The sequence below is a fragment of the Portunus trituberculatus genome, chromosome 46, assembly GCF_017591435.1.
Source record: "Portunus trituberculatus isolate SZX2019 chromosome 46, ASM1759143v1, whole genome shotgun sequence".
NCBI classification, from domain to species: domain Eukaryota; kingdom Metazoa; phylum Arthropoda; class Malacostraca; order Decapoda; family Portunidae; genus Portunus; species Portunus trituberculatus.
The window spans coordinates 9,115,143-9,133,143 of NC_059300.1; the positions used below are offsets into that span (position 1 = coordinate 9,115,143).

The 18,001-nt window shown below is 44.1% G+C and overlaps 1 protein-coding gene across 1 annotated transcript in view; it reads left to right on the forward strand.

The window, feature by feature from the left end:
- LOC123519704 (cadherin-23-like) overlaps window positions 1-18,001 on the forward strand; it is a 90,688-nt gene that overhangs the window by 57,129 nt on the left and 15,558 nt on the right. Inside the window, exons 11-17 of the mRNA XM_045281205.1 lie at window positions 268-390; window positions 841-989; window positions 1,204-1,364; window positions 1,698-1,847; window positions 16,382-16,504; window positions 16,736-16,832; window positions 17,444-17,621. Of these exons, the coding sequence (XP_045137140.1) occupies window positions 268-390; window positions 841-989; window positions 1,204-1,364; window positions 1,698-1,847; window positions 16,382-16,504; window positions 16,736-16,832; window positions 17,444-17,621 (981 nt within the window). The remainder of the gene's footprint in view (window positions 1-267; window positions 391-840; window positions 990-1,203; window positions 1,365-1,697; window positions 1,848-16,381; window positions 16,505-16,735; window positions 16,833-17,443; window positions 17,622-18,001) is intronic.

Genomic DNA, 18,001 nt, shown 5'->3' on the forward strand with positions numbered 1-18,001 from the left:
TTCAGGTATCTGTGACAATGATGGGAAATGTTTAATGAGGAGTGAAGAATTAATACCGTTGATTATTACCAGTTAGTTGTTATAATTGTATCGACACACACACACACACACACACACACACACACACACACACACACACACACACACACACACACACACACACACACACACACACACACACACACACAGCTTCCTAATCTTGATAACGCGCACACTAGATCTTCATTACTCTCCAACCTTTACGTCCTTCCTTGTCCCGTCGCGCAGGCTGGAGATGGACCCCGAAACAGGCTTCATCACCCTGAGGGAGTCCGGGGCGCTGGACAGGGAGAGTATGGCTGTGCACTACCTCACCGCGGAGGCCAGGGACGACATGGGCAATGGCAACAGGTGAGTTCTGCTTCATAAGGGTGTTTCATTTGTACACTTCGTTTGTTTTAGTGTGGGATCATCGGGAAGCTATAGCTGTTATTGTGTTGATTCAGGTGATGATATAACATACTGGTTGGGTTTACATATGTTTTGTATAGCTGTGAGTGTATCAGAGGGAGTGAACCTGTACCTCCAGCCAAGAAAGATGTACATTCATATCTTTACATTGTTAAGATAAAAAAAAACCTAGGTAAAGTAACACAATTCTATCTACTTTTAACCCGAGAAACCTAGCTAACTTAAACACAATTCTGTCTACTTATAAACATAGAAACCTAGGTAACTTAGCTAATTTCTGTCTACATATAACCGGAGAAAGCTAGGTAACTTATCCCCACCTTTACCAAGTTATAATTGTATGTGGTGGAGTAACGCGTAACACCGTAATGAAACCACCTCGCGCCTCAGGAACACGGTGGTGGTGAAGGTGGTGGTGGAAGATGTGAACGACCATCCCCCGGTGTTCCTGCAGCCCCGCTACGAGGCCCGCATCCACGAGAACGCCGCCAATTTTCCAGAGCCGCTCATTGTTACTGCCAGGGACAACGACCTCAACGGTGGGTGGTGATGGCGGTGATGCTTTAGGTCGTAGCTTTCCTTCGCCCTCTCTGTTACGAGTAGTGTTGTCTCTAAAGGAGTGATTCACAGGTGTTTCAATTTCACTGTTCACTCGCAGGACAAGGACGCCCATCTGCATGCTGTCATGAATTAAATGACTTATAGTCCCAAGTTATTACCACCACCCCTAGACACCTTCCTTTGCACTCACAGGTACCAGGAACCATGAGGTGCGCTACGTCCTGATCGCCGGTGACCCTGGCAGGAACTTTACCATCGACGCTCAGACTGGCCGCATCACACCTGTCTCCCCGCTGGACTTCGAAGCCATCCCGCAGGAGGGAGACTTGAGGTCCTTTAATCTGACCGTCAAGGTGGGGAAGGATTCTTTTCTCACTTTTTTTATTCCTTTACCGAGACATTCATGGGCATAACAGTGTCGGGTGGTGTGATTAATTGATTGATTGTGAGATATTTATGGATATAGAAGTGTATCGACCTACCTGATTGACTGACTGGCTGATTGACTGACTGACTGACTGACTGACTGACTGACTGACTGACTGACTGACTGACTGACTGACTGACTGACTGACATTTAGGAGCTCCAACATAGACATGATAGAAACAATGCCTTACAAGTAGGTGGCGTCGACAGTATGCTTCTAATAATAGTTAACTGATTATCATGGTCCTGTCTCCCTCAGGCGTATGATCTCGGTGAGCCGCCCCTGAGCAGCGAGGCGGTCGTGGTGGTGTTTGTGGTGGACGAGAACGACCACGCCCCGCAGTTCGATAGGTCCCTGTACCCTAAGATGATCCCGGAGGACACACCCCCCGGCACCTCCGTCACCCAGGTAAGTCATGTATTCTCAAACACTTCTGTGCTGTACCTCCACTATTTCATGGCTTTATCTAAATTTACACGAATTTTTAAGGTGATTTTACGGTTCTAGAGACAGAGTGACAAGGTTTCCATCCTATTAACCAGAGAAACACTTGAAAAGCCCGCTAATAATCTCTGTGGCCTTGGAAAAATAGCCGTGGTGAGAGAGCTAGGCGTTTCTGAATGCAGATCTAAATTAAGATACTAGTGAAAGAAAAGTAGTGAAATTGGCCTTGTAGTTTCCATTTTGTGTGTTGTTTTATTGTATTTTTTCTTTATTGTTTTTATGATTGTTTTGTGTTATTCTTGTTTAATTGTTTATTTTTTCTTCTTATTTTTGTTTGTGCTGTTGAATTTCGACTTTTTGACGGGCTTGGGAAGGGTCATCATACACCAGCTGGAATGTTTCTCTCTCTCTCTCTCTCTCTCTCTCTCTCTCTCTCTCTCTCTCTCTCTCTCTCTCTCTCTCTCTCTCTCTCTCTCTCTCTCTCTCTCTCTCTCTCTCTCTCGTATCTCATCTATCTTTTTTTTCTCTCGTCTTATCTTTGGCCATACGAAGACTTGGATTCTTTGTGGAGTGGTAATAGTGGTGTTCTTTCTTCTCCTCGTGTGTACAGAACAAAGAGTAAATCAGATGATAAGTTTGTATGTGCACCCTGTCACTGCCTTTTTGCACTCGTGGTCGCTCGGAGGGTTCATCTTTACTGCAGTTGTTGCTTAACCCTTTCAGTACTAGGGCGTATTTTTTACCACGAGTTTTCAGTATTATTAGACAATTTTATGTACATTAGAAACGGTCTATGAAGGTCAGAAGATAAATGGACAAAGTCTTCACTATTGTAATCCCTTACATAAGTATCTGAAGCTGTATAAAATCACCAAATAGTAAGTAGAATGAAAATTAAAACGTGTCCTGGTACTGAAGGGGTCAACTAAGTGTATCCGAAGCCCTCCAATGCTCGAGTTTCTCCTAATACTTGTGAGGAAAACAGTTTCACCATGTTTATCATTTCCCCCACACTCTGAAGCCCTCTGTGATCTGCTTGCGATCCTCTCATCAAAGCCTGACAAATTCCCAGCTGAACAGAGGCCTTAAGGTGGAGGGAAAAGACTCAACACAGTGGAAGTGAGCGTGATAACTTAATCGGCTTCGTCATTATTCGAACGTGATAGTTTATAGACTTACGTAAGCGTGTTGCATGGTCTTCCCCTAGTAAATTTATCACCATGAATATTTCACGCTAAAATTTTTTCTCTTAACCAAACAAATTTCCTCTATGATTTGTTGGATAAGGCAAGGCAGGTCAAGGTCAGATTAGGTAATGTTAGATCAGACTATGATAGGTTATGTCACGTCACGTTAGGTCAGGTTAGGTTGGATAAGGCAATGGAAGGCAAGGCTAGGCTAGATCAGGTCAGCTCAGATTAGGATAGAATAGGTTATGCCCGCTGGTTAGATTAGATTGAGTTATTCAAGGTAATGCAAGGAGATTCCAGGTTAGGCGAGTCTCAGATTTTTGGTATATATAGTTGATATTCACTTATGGAGGAGTCTTTGAGGTGGTCGCATGGAAGCAGAGGCCAAGATATGAAAGCTAATGCGGTGATATCACGAATGCTACCATGAGCGAAAGGACAAGACAGGCATAGGGAACTGTAATCACTAACAAGCGGTGAGCAGGACAAGGGAGGGTGTGTGAGGGTGAGTGAAAGTGATAGTGACAGACGTGAGGAAGGGCGAGTGAGAACAGATCCCCGCCTATCTTGTTATCTATGTGCTATCAAGATAACAGGCTCCTTCAATATCCTCGCCACTTTCGCCACCACCCACGCTCGCCCTTGTCATTCATATTCCACTCCCTCTCCACCTTGATCCTTCATGATTCTTTCCTCTCGCAATCACTACCACCACCCTTGCTACTGATACTAATGCTTTTACTTCTACTTGTAATGTAATTTTGTTTCTACTTCTACCACCACCACTAGTTCTACTACTTCTAACACTAGCAACAGCAATGATTTTGATTGCACACACACACACACACACACACACACACACACACACACACACACACACACACACACACACACACACACACACACACAATTTTAAAAGCGTGGTGACAATGCTGTGTGGTTCCTCCTCTCTCTCTCCCTCTTCCTCTGCCGCCGTATTATCGCTTCTGCCTGACAGCTTGAGCTTCCCTCCCTCCAGCCACAATATACCACATACAGTGGAGCCCAACCAAGGACACCAGCTGTGGCTATCCCTCCCTCTCTCGCGAACCCTGTGTGTGTGTGTGTGTGTGTGTGTGTGTGTGTGTGTGTGTGTGTGTGTGTAATCATGATAAGGAAAATCTAGATAGCTTAAACGTTTATACGAATAAATGGAATGAATGATGACAGTTGTGATATTGATTATAAAGATGGTAGCATACAGTTATTATTACTATCATTATTATCATTATTATTATTATTACTTTTTTTCTCTTTTATTCACACATATCTTCGTGCATTTATTTGCCTTTATATTCACGTACACATTTTAATTTCAATTACTTTAAATCCGCATCCAGATTCTTAATGTAATTTATCGCAACCAATCTAGTACATTTGAAAAATATAAGCAGTGTATCGCCTTTTACCTAAATTCTTAAAACACTCACTGTTTTCTTCTAGCACATGCAGATTTTTTCACTCTAACCCTGATGGCGTGTTTAGATTGTCACCTCTCTGTAGATCTTTCCCACGCCGACCTTTCACCTTTCCATTTCGCAATAATCGATTTTCTCTGTCGGTCTTTCCCCTAACTAACCACAGGAAACGACAGCAACTACCACCATAGCATTGTGTAACTATAAGCTTACTGTGAATTGGCTGTTGAAGTTAAATGACAAGGATAGATTGTGACCAGGAGCTAATGTCATATGACGTGTATTATGTTGTTATTGTAGTACATACAAAAATGCGGGATTCATAACTAAATTATTTCGAAGTCCATATGCAGAGTCGACTTGGTGTGTGTGTGTGTTTCACTTCACTGTTGATCTGCTGCAGTCTCTGACGAGACAGCCAGACGTTACCCTACGGAACGAGCTCAGAGCTCATTATTTCCGATTTTCGGATAGGCCTGAGACCAGGCACACACCACACACCGGGACAACAAGGTCACAACTCCTCGATTTACATCCCGTACCTACTCACTGCTAGGTGAACAGGGGCTACACGTGAAAGGAGACACACCCAAATATCTCCACCCGGCCGGGGAATCGAACCCCGGTCCTCTGGTTTGTGTGTGTGTGTGTGTGTGTGTGTGTGTGTGTGTGTGTGTGTGTGTGTGTGCAATACAAAATCACAAATCACAAAGGCGTTTATGCTACACATTATCCAGGCGTCTTTCTCTTATCGAGGAGCTTGTAGGGAGTAACGGGGTAACTCATGCTGAAGCAAGACACGGAGGCATGGTAGCTACATGTGTGTCAAGGCCCTGCAACTATGGTCGAGAGGATAAGACAAACGTTTTAGCATGGTCTTCTTCGCTACGGCTCTGGCTTCTGAAACAGATATCGTCGTTATCTTTATCACGTGCAGTGCTGAAGTGATAAGCGGTATCTCTGCCGGATATAGGTACATAACTTAAGTTGTGAGAGCAGTATGTTACTAACTCGCGTGACATCTGGATCTCGCCTACATTTCCGCAAGGGACAGTAGCCTTCTTGACACGTCCATGTCTCGAAAACTGATAGATGTGGATCATCCTTTCTAGCAGGAACGATGGCGGAGGGCGTAGCGTACTCAAGTGAACAGGAAGAGTTCAGAGTTAGGTATTTTAAGGCGGTAGACTTGTCAACGAAGACACTACTGGAGCAACTTGGATCAATGGTCCGGGATACTTTCAAGGCCTTCGGATTCACATCACTACAGAGTTACTGTCAAGAAGAGCTTGGATGGAACCAATCAGAGACAGAAAGTGTGTTAAATCTTGGAAAAATTGTATATTTAAAGGACAGTAAAGCTAACACAGAATACGCACTTTTAACTAAGGTGTGGAAGGAAGTGCCCAGAAATGTAACTCAAAAAATTGATGCCCAGATTCTGTTGCTGCAGAACGCCATCTACAACCCTCCTGTCATTCTGGACATGGAACGTCTCCATGAGCTTATAAAAAACTTGTTCCACCAGGAGAGGGATCTGGCTGATGCTGTGGGGAAAGCCTGCAACAAGATACTGGAGAAGAAGATGCGATCTCTTCTGAAGCCAAAGAAAAAAGCCATTTCATTGTTTAAGGAAATCATAGATTTAAAAGAAGATTTATGTATTTCCTCCCTAAGAATAGGCGTTCTTATGGTGTGTATTAGAGAAAACTGGAATCAGAATTTCACGAGTGAACTGCTTGTCTCTGAAAATGCTCCTCCAGACTTTGATTACTTGCTCAGGGAAATGAGTTCTTGCATTGATAACCAGAAGAAAATGGTTAAACCGCTTTTGAATATACAGCATGTATATTTGAAAAATATACAGAGGAGTTTTTTACTTGATATCCGAGGTGAATTCGAGACTACTTTAGGAAACATTTATCCTCATGTAATGCATAATTGGCGAAATGAGTTGCAGAAATCACGAAACAATTTTGAGGGTCGACTTGAAGCACTTGGCAGAAGTGAGTGTTCCTCTTACAAAGCTGCTTGCGGTGCTACCCTAGTCGACGTGCACAGGTGGCTCTTAATGCAAATCTACGAACCTCGGAAAATTAATAAAAGTGCTTGGAATTTGATGGAGCTTACCACGGGTTGGGAGCTCAAGCCACAGAATCTCTTGGAGTGGGATAAACAGAAGCCTCGAGTAGTGATCGTGTATGGCCCGGCGGGTTCTGGGAAGACTTGGCTTTGTCACCATCTGCAAGAAGAATGGTGTTGTGAGCGCTTAAAGCCTGGATTCAAAGGGAAACTGCAGCTTCTTGTCTTACTGAGTGAAGAAAACGTACATCACGAGTCGTTCAGTTATCATCTTAAAAATATAATGCACCCCAAAGTCTTCTCTCTTGTCCCTCAGGCTGATGTGATTAAATTCCTGTGTCAATGCAGAGTTTGCTTCCTGATGGATGCTTCAGCGGGATTTAAACCTGAATTCACCTCGGCAGTGAATGAGGTCATATGTCACCTGGGCCAGAACGTAGCCATCATCACCGCCCGCCCCGAGGCGAGGAAAAACGTTCTGTCTGCCACGGCAAAATTCCAAGTTGAGGAGATATATTTGCAGCCTCTAGGAGACAGTCAGCGCAAGGATTTATGCCTTAACTATTTGGAAGAATTGAATGCTAGTAAAGGTGAACCCACATCTCTGCATAGAACGAGACCTGTTCCCAATGTCATGGATTGTGAACTCCAAGACGATCCCAGTACGGCCATAGGAAAGTTTTTGCAAAAATTAGGATCGGAAGAGAGAAAGGACCTTTTTTACCCTCTGCCACTGGCTTACTTATTATGGCTGTGGCTCTGGGATCCGAAGCACTTAACCAATGTGACCACTATCTCAAAACTCTTTGTTAAAGTTCTTTTTGTCTGCGAACAAATAAGTGAAAAAGCCCAACAAAGTTCTTGTTCTCCAGGAGAAAAGGTGAAGAAAGAAAGAGGAAAGGAAATGATAGAAAAGTTAGCATATTGTGCAACGGAAATGTTCACCAGCACATCTTTTGTTGCAATATCAAGGGAAAAAAACTTAATTAGGTTCTGTAGTCTTTATCCATTGTTGGGATACTTCAAAGACCGTCCAACGCTACCACACAAAACATGGCACTTCCTCCATCCTTTTTTGGCGGAAGTCCTCTGCGCATGGGACACACAAAAAATAAACACAGACATTTGGTGGAGAGGAAAGATCATTCGCCACTGGAGGCGGACTGATAGCACTTGTAGTAAAGGAAATAAGTACGTCACTATAACTCGACTCCTAACTGGCTTCCTTTATTGCAAGAAAAATAAGACCATCCCCGGGAATGCCATTGTGAGACTGTACAAGGTTGTGGGCGTGGCTGATGACGACTTTCCGGCTTGGGTGTCACTCCTGCGCGAGGGAGGTTGGGTGATGACACTGAAAAATGCTGTGATGAAAATTGTGATGGAATCCCGTAAAGCTTCCTGGAGGCTGCCTTATGCAAAGCCTCGAGAAGTGGACGCCGTGGTGGAGTTAGTGACCCATCGCGTGTACCGTCCCCACGAGGTGATCATAGAAACCAAGGCACCAACGGAAGTGATCTGCATGTTGAATCATCAGTCATCGATTAATGTGAGAATATTGAAAGGTTTCCAGGAATCAACGTGTCGAGACTCCTTGCTTGACGCGCTTCGAGATGCAGGAAATGTCATTGAATTCAAGGGTGGAATCAAGGAGACAGGCGCTGCAGCTCTGGGTCGCATGACTCGCATCCATACCGTGGACGTTCAGCTCAACTCTGTGGCGGCGATCAAAAAGTTTAGTGAAAGTGCGAAAAAACTCATGTCACTGCGTGAGCTCCACTTACACCTGAAAATAGATGAAACCACACCGGTAGGAATGATACCTCAGATAACTGTGGTTCCTCGCCTCGCCAAAAGTTACCTGTATCTCTATAACATTAAGGACATGAACCACAAGTGGGCAGCGGAGATTGCCAAGAAACTCGAGTGTTGTAAAAAAGAAATATATCTGAAGAACTCTAACGTCTCTGTAGACCAACAACAGTATCTAAAACGCAAACTTCATCCGACGGTTGTGCATATATCCTATTAGGAGTCATGCCCTCCGTCATCATCGCACCCACGCCTGCATTGTACATACATATAAAACTGATTGGAACAATGATACCAGAGGCACCAACTTTAAAGAAATCGCCGCTAGAGATACGAACACTGATTACGAGCCGATTAGTAATCTACAAGCCGCCTCGTAAGTGATTAAGACAACGATACTGATAAGAGAGGCTTCAATCTCCTACGCACAAATTTCTACACCGCCATATCGCTCAACGCCGCTATTGTGCTGTACTGTAGGCGAGCAAATGCTGAGTAAAGAACATCACCACCCAAGGTTCCTCACAAGCAGGGCCGCCTCCTCTTACAAGTAATTTCCCTCCATCCCTGACTCCTTGCCATGTATGACAGAGGTAGTACACGCTTGAGTTCCTTCCTTTCTTCATTCTTGTTTATTTGCAAATATGTCTTCGTATTAATCTTTATTTAAATATTATTTCATTCACTTTTTCATTTATTCCTATAGTATTTATTTATTAATTTATTTTATTTACTTTTTGTTTTTGTGTGTGTGTTTGTCGGACACTTCATCGCTTTTACACCATTATCTCTCTCTCTCTCTCTCTCTCTCTCTCTCTCTCTCTCTCTCTCTCTCTCTCTCTCTCTCTCTCTCTCTCTCTCTCTCTCTCTCTCTCTCTCTCTCTCTCTCTCTCTCTCTCTCTCTCTCTCTCTCTCTCTCTCTCTCTCTCTCTCACACACACACACACACACACACACACACACACACACACACACACACACACACACACACACACACACACACACACACACAAACAAACACACAGGAAATACAAATTAAGGAAAACAAAACGTATTGATTTATAATAGTGTATTCCCATGAAGGCGTCCTGTTTACATTCTTTGCACCACGCACCATATTTTTTTGATAATAGGTGATGGTGGTGATCCTGAGACAGAGAAAAGAAGAAATTGAGTATGTGTTTATGTAATTCCTAGAGTATTCACGAATATATTTCCTGAAAATGATAAAAGTTACCCAGATTTTACTCGTGATGTTATTATCATTATTATTATTATTATTATTATTATTATTATTATTATTATTATTATTTTATTTTTTTATTATTTTTTTTTTTCTTTTATTTCGTTGACTTCAGTCTTTAATGCGTGTGACTGTGAGACGCTCCGATGATCCAGGTAGAAAAAGACTGTCCTAGTGTATTATAGGAGCACTAAACGGAGAGCAGGCTTATTTGTGTCAACAATTGTCTTGTATTATTTGCACGATTTATTTCATTGCTGGGACGACAACGAGGCACAGCAAGCACACAAGTAAAGATCCAATCAGAGACGTCATTCGAAACAGACTTCCCAGCTCTTCTTTGTTTGGAAATTCCAGTTAATATTTCATCAGAATGACTTCATATTGTTTCAAAACATTGTGTGGCACCAGTATCCCGTGTGGTTTCCGGCGAGTTACACGAGCGTATGCACAGTTTTGGTTGACTGTTGAGAGTGCTCGCACCGCGCCCCATTCAAGCCTGTCCACACGCCGCATTTCCACTGCTTATGTTTCAGTTGTCACGATGCGCGCCTCACACACACTAATGGATAAGTCAGAAAAGAACTGTAAAAGTGACATTAACCGTGTGAAGTATTATCTGGCTTTTATGAAGTACAGTAGAGAGTGTCTCGAAGATGCGTTTTATTTACTGTACACAGCCTGGGGCCGTGGTAAGAATTACGACACGCTACAGGAGTTTTGTGTGGATTGTCTTGGGATGAAGAAGGAACAACAACTTGACATTCTAAGCCCGCCTAAAACTGCACCTAGGCAAGATTCAGCAAGGAATTGTACAACTTTCTCCAGCGGCGTGAATGAAGATCAAAAAGCTTCGAATAACAAGATTAAGTGTTTTAGTTGTGAACCACATTCTCCCCCCTTACCGCGTCAGTCATTCTCTCGTGTGATCAGGAATAGTTTGCGGAGAAGGCGAAGTGAGACGGTGAGTACCAAGCGGGATATAAAACTCACACCTATCCCACGAAGGAAGTTTTCCCTCGCCGAAGAAAAAAACAGCAGAGGATGTGCCTCCACCTTTTACATCCGTGAAGGAATGCATATGACAGATGATATGACCTCCGAGGATTTCTGTGGCGGCGACGCTGTTGTGAATCATGATATACAGATATCGCAGAATGCAAACGCAGGGACACCAAAGACTGCAGGTGCCAGCCACTTATGGGGCGTGGCAAGACGACTGTTGCTGCCCAAAGCCTCTGTAAAAAATGCCCAGCAATCCAAAATCTCATCAGGACGGAAAAGAATCAACCATACAGTACAGCCACTACCACCTCCACCATCACCACTGCCACCATCACCTCCACCTTCTCCATCACCAACTAGAAAAACATTATCAGTGCATGAAGATGATAAATCTTTGAAAGACGATGATGATAATATAATTAATGTAATTCGAGAAGCGAAGTATAAACTGAAATCTACATTTTTCTTCCACAAGAGCGGACAGGAGAGCTCTTTCCTAAATGCTGAGCCAGATCCTACCCAGATGCCTTTGTCAGTGCTGGTCATTCTACTAACAAGAGTTTTCCCAGAGGTGTCACCGAATATCCACCATCTAGTTAACCAGCTCCAGCACCTCGTCTACACTGTCTGCTACCAAGATCTTGTTTTTGATGACATTCAGCTTAAATTTAGACTCCAAAACATGAGTGTCATAATTTCAAAAGTAATTGCTACAGTTGTCAATAATTGCAGTGGCGTAACTGAGAAGTTCATTGCAGAGGTTTCAGAGAAATTGCGGGCGTCCAAACAACGACTGAGACGCGCCCAAGTGGAGTACAATAACCACCTCATATGGGTCGAAAAGACTCGTGAAGAACTTGAAGTTGTGCAGAAAGAACTGAAAGAAGCCCAGGTAAAGAATTCTCGAGCTCTTCAAGCTTACTCTCGGTCTTGGAGCCAAGAGGCAGACGATCCACATAATGCTGCTGTCACCTGTGGAAGTCAAGAGTCGTGCCATTCTCTTGCTAAGGGCATCACAAACATCAACGACGGTATAGTCGACCGGATGGAGTCTGGCAACTTGTCTTTATCAGAGTTTGAGGGACGGGAAGCAATGATAGAGCGGAAAGATGACTACGATGATGACTACTACAGCGACAGTTTGTTAGTGAGTGTTATGAGAGAAGTTGCTGTGATCGAAAAGAGACATAACAGCTTCAGATCGTTTGATAAAAAGTTGAAAATGATGGTAAGAAAATCTCATCAGTCTGTCATACTTACCAAAAGGGAAATGAGAGAAAGACTGAACTCAAATGTCTCCGCTGAGGAAGGAGCCATGAGCAAAGAAGAAGTTCTGAGTTTTAGGCGAGCCCAGACAAGAATGCTGTCTAAAGATGTCAGAAAACTTCGTCGAAACTTAGAGGATCTTCGAAGTGATGAAAAGTCAATTATGGCTCGAATTAATCATGATCTCAAAGCCTTGATAGAGGATGAGTTGGTTGAGGCAGCTGAGTGCGAGGGCCGTCGAGGTGTGCAGCAGCTACAGGAGGGACCTGGACAGCTGCTATACAGTTCAAGACAAGAGGCAAAGAAATTTGCATCGCGAGCTAGAATTACTGATTTGGGGGAGTGGGTGATGAGGCGAATGTATGCAACAATGCCACTGAAAAACGTGTATTCACGTGTCCGGCTTGCTGACATGAGGGACAGCTTTCACATCACGGATTTATTAGGGATGGAAAGACAACGACAGCCGCCCATCGTCATCTTGTCAGGGCCTAAGGGAAGTGGTAAAACCTGCATGGCTCATTACCTCCTTCAGCAGTGGGAGTCTAATACGGAAGCTATAAAATCTAACATTCATGAATTTGACCTGGTGGTATATGGCACAGTGGGCAACATTGTGTCTTCTGGCTCGTGGGTCCAGTACCTGCGGGAACACATTTTCTGCCTCACCCTCATGGACTTCCTGGATGAAGAAGTGTACGAAGCCTTCAACACTATGTCTGTGCTCTACTTGCTGGACGTAGACGCCGCTGTGCCCCAACTCACAAAGACACTGGATGATGTGCTTGGCCATCTGGGGAGGAACCAAATAATGATAACCACACGTCCGGACGGCGAGGACGCTATCGCAGGGGCCGCCAGACGCCACAATATAGATTGTCAGCGAGTGAAGATGTGCCCCATGACATTCAGTGCCATTCAAGAGTATTCATCAAGTCTCTTGTCACTTGTTGAGCAAGATTATTCTGTGGTCAATAGTATGGTGAAACATTTCTCTCGGTTCGTGAATTCCATGAAGACAACAGACGAAGTGTTGTACCCTCTCCCCATGATGTATCTTTTGTACCTCTGGCGCATAAACCCTTACCACGCCCTGCAGGGTACCTCCGTGTCTCGCCTTGTCTCACAGGTGATCGTAGTGGCAGAGAGCATGCTGAGAGAGGCCTTAAAGGTGTCGGGAAGGGATGACAAAGGGGCTGTGATGATCAGAGCGGAACAGTGCAGAAAGCAATTGTGTGAGGTCGCGTGGGAGTTAGTAAGTGGACCTGGGTGGCCGCACGACGACCAGTTCTTACTAGAGTCTAAAAACATGTTCCTAACAAACCCTGTGGAGACATCTTCCTTCAGCTCATTGATTACAGTGAAGGAATCCGCTGATGGAAGACAGCGACTAAGTTTTCTACACCCATGGATCAGTGAGATTATGTGTGGATTCTTCCTGACACAGCAGCGACTCCTTCAGAAAGGATCGTCTATACTTCGACGCCGCGAGAACCTGGAAAAATATTGTGTTCCAGAGATCAAAAGGTATAAGGAGGTTCTTCCACACGCTGCAGGTGCGCTTGTGTTTAATAAACACAAACTTGAGGATGCAAAGGAAATAGCTGCTCTCTTCTTCAATTCCTTGAGTGACAAGAGAGACATGATGGCATGGCACACTCTACTTGGGGAATGTGATTTTCTCCCCACCATGTGTGCTGCAGTATCGTGCGCTCTGGCAGGTTACGGCTGCTGGACTGTCGCTCATCACTCACAGGAGACCAATTGCGCCTTGGCTAACATGCTGAAGAAAGAAGCATACCGTCCGCAAACTGTTATTATTTCTCAGGAAGGAAAATCGTACCATAACTCAGAGTGTGTCATCCGTGCTCTCTCCACCTGTTCCTCCACGTTTGTTCACCTTCGTCAGGAGTCACAGTTCTACTCTTGGGGTGATCCAGGAACCTCTGATTCTTTAATTGGGCCTTTACAACCTGCTGGCACTCTGCAGGAGTTCTGGGGCCACCTGGGCGTAGAGGGCGCCCTTGCACTTCGTCATTTCCACCAACTGACTGAGCTTAATGTTAGAGTGTCCTCCTATGAGGCTCTGGCTTCGCTCACGTACAGCATTGCCCTCATTGGACGTAGTCTGCGTTACCTCTACCTCCGCCTGGATCTCTCCAGCTCCACGCCTGTGTCAAATATTGACCCACTTAACTTCAAAGGGAGGAATCTTTGGCTAAGGATGAAAGGCGTGAAAGATGAAAATCTCAGCTGGGTGAAAGAAATCACCGCGAAACTTAATGACTGGTACACGGAAGTGCTGTTAGAGAAAAGCCGCCTCTCCCCATCTGCCCTACAAGATCTAAAGCAAAGTCTTCCTAACACACTAGTCAATATATCTCCGTAGATTTGCGATTGTGATTATAACTGTCAAGTGTAACGTGTGCAAATACTAATGATTGCTTGGTGTATGTGAACGTAAGAGCAAGAGAGAGGAGTGAAAAGTCCTGTTGTGAATGGGCAGCTTTACCATTGAAGTTAATTTTGTCGGTCTAATGCATTTCGCTGAAAATACCCAGTGTGTTGCACTTCCTCAGCCGCTACCTTAATATTGTACCCAGTGTACTAGTACTCTTAAAGGTGGTCACTTTCTGTCACATACAAGAGACGCTTATCTTCCCGTTTCTCGTGCTAGAACTCACAACGATCGCACTCTTACGGAAGTCGCCCTCTCCTTTCTTCAGGTAATAATCTAAACATGTTTTTATCAATACCCACTCCTTCTTTTGTGACTGACCTTCTTAATCTAACATTATGAGAGAGAGAGAGAGAGAGAGAGAGAGAGAGAGAGAGAGAGAGAGAGAGAGAGAGAGAGAGAGAGAGAGAGAGAGAGAAAAAACTTGATCAGATTATTAATAAACTCCTTAATATATATATATATATATATATATATATATATATATATATATATATATATATATATATATATATATATATATATTCTGTAGAAATGATAGATTTGCGGTGATTTAGAACTTTATTAATTACTGATACCCTGCACCAGTGATTCTCAAAATTTGCACCGCAACTATGAATGCTTCAAAGGGAAGTGCGTAATTTTCATTGTGACTGTAGAGTTGATGCCCTATCAAAGTCTAAGATAGGTCATTAGGACTAAGTAATAATGCAGTTTGACGATCTCTACCCTACTCTCTCTCTCTCTCTCTCTCTCTCTCTCTCTCTCTCTCTCTCTCTCTCTCTCTCTCTCTCTCTCTCACACACACACACACACACACACACACACACACACACACACACACACACACACACAGCAAGATAGTGTAACTTTCAGAACAGAAGAGGGACCAAGTTCAGGATGAGAAATTACGTGTTGGACTCGGTGCTTCCCAGAACTCATCATGCCTTAGTCCCCAAGGAGTGAACGTCATTTCCCGGGATCTACTGGATATAGGATAATGCCATCTACCGGCTTCACTGGACGAATGGCAATTGTTTTACATCAGAGGTTCCAACATACCTCTTTCATCGAACAGTATATTTCAAGAATCTTTTCCTCATAAGTTATCGTAAATATGTCAAACTCCCGGAGATTGCATCATGTTGCGTTTGATACACCACTTAACATTAATCGTGAAAAGCTTCTATTTTACCAGTGCCTTCGAATATGAGTTTTCCTTATGTATGTGTGTGTGTGTGTGTGTGTGTGTGTGTGATTTTGTATCTTGTTTTTAGTAGATTTTCGAGTTTTTCTTGACTCATTTTGTTTTTACTCTTGTTTCTTTGTGTGTGTGTGTGTGTGTGTGTGTGTGTGTCGCTTCGTGTGTGTGTGTGTGTGTGTGTGTGTGTGTGTGTGTGTGTGTCGCGTAAGCTTCACGCCCACCATTTCTCCAAAGTTGACGCACCAGCACGGACATCCGAACACATGGGTGTTGTCTTAGTACATTGTCCTCTATTCCATGACAGGATTTCCCCTCGTAATTCTTCTTTAGCTGTCTTGAAATTTACCCAGTTGTATCAGGTTCTGTTGCACTAGCCCAGCCATAGGTCGGTCATAAGTCCAGACTGCAGTGTCATACAAAATACCCAAGTTTCCATTTAGTTCACTTATTTGTTTTTTTTCTCTTCTTCCGAATATTATTATTATTATTATTATTATTATTATTATTATTATTATTATTATTATTATCATCATCATCATCATTATTATCATGTATTACGAAAAAAAACGTTTATGAATTTATTGATTTTCGTCTTTTTATGTTATTTCAAAGAACTTTCATTAGTAAACCATTGGTAACACTGCAAATATTAAGAAATACGATGCGAGAACAACAAACTAATCTTATATTACTGCGAATATCTATTTTTTATCCACTAGGTTTAGGCAGGACTCTTAGTACAAGTTAACCCAACTAACCCTGCAACTTCGTGTCTCTTCAGGTATTCGCCGAGGACCTGGACGGGTCGGAGGTGAACAGCAAGGTAGTGTTTCGAATCCAGCACGGCGCCCAGGACAAGTTCGTGATGGATGCCGACAGTGGCGTGATATCCGTGGCCCAGTCCGTAAATCTTTAAAACAGCACGTTCTCTCTGATACGTGCATTAATAACACAATAACTAGTAATTAATGCAGAACACGTGCCTTGTGGTCCTGTTTGGGGGTCACACGGTTAGGTCCCACTCCAATTAGAGACGTCACTCGGAGTCTTAAGTCCAAAATAATAAACACGGCTATTGTCTATTGTATTTATCTGGGGCCTGTGTCTATAGTCCTTTGTTCAATGACACCACCAGCTGCGCCATTGGGAATTTGCTATATGTATTCGTAAACGAGGCACAGCTGGACAGACAGGTGCGCAGAGACAGGTGCGCAGTTCAGCCATGACCACCAGTGAGTAATTGTAAAGGAAATGATCGCTTCTGTGGTGCTTGTCAGTGTACAATGGAGAAGACGACCTGCCACGACCTTCACTCTTTCGTTAAGGTGTTGTGAGGAGACTAATTGAAAAGGAAATGATCGCTTCTGTGGTGCTTGTCAGTGTACAATGAGAAGACGACCTGCCACGACCTTCACTCTTTCGTTAAGGTGTTGTGAGGAGGGCGATTGGTACAGGTAGGATGTGAAGGTGTGGCGCTGTAAGAGAGCCGGTGTGAGGGAGGGAAAGCTGGCCCAAAGCAAGGATACGCTAGGTTAGGTTAGGTTAGTGTTGCAGGGCGGGCGTCCGGGGAGGCTGCTAGGTTAGGTCACGCTAGGTTAGGTTACGCTAGGTTAGGTTAGTGTTGCAGGGGCCGTCCGGGACGGGAAATGACGTCACTAATGTAATGAACTGGAAGGTGGACTCACCGCCCTCCACCCTAACACAGTAGTCGTTTGTCAGTCATGATGGATTCCACTGCTTCTCTTCCTCGGTTCTCTGATTGTGACCTCGGCCTCCTCGACTTTTTCCATAAGTACACAGGGAAGGCACGAGACCTGTTTGATGTGTGCGTACGACACAGACTAATTCTTGACGCCAAGAATTGCGAGCGTTGCGGAAAACCTGCCAACCTCAACTTTAACCAGAAATTGTGGCGCTGTAATAAAATGCGAATTTGATTACTGGGAAATCATCGCTCCTGCGATGGAAGTCAGTGTACAATCGAGAAGAGGACCAGCCAGGCCCTTCATCATTTCGTTAAGGTATTGTGAGGAGGGGTATTTGTAGAGGTAGGGGGGAAGGAAGCTGCCCCAAAGCAAGGATACGTTAGGTTAGGTTTATGTTAGGGTTAGGTTAGTGTTGTAGGGGGGTCCGGGCGGCGCAGACCCTCGGTTAGGTTAGGTTACGTTAGGTTTATGTTAGGGTTAGGTTAGTGTTGTAAAGGGCGGGTCCGGGGGGCGCAGCCCCCCGGTTAGGTTAGGTTAGGTTTATGTTAGGGTTAGGTTAGTGTTACAGGGGGCATCCGGGGGGGGCGCAGCCCCCTCGGCTAGGTTAGGTTTATGTTAGGGTTAGGTTAGTGTTGTAGGGGGTCAGGGGGGCGCCCCCCCCGTTAGGTTAGGTTACATTAGATTAGGTTTTTGTC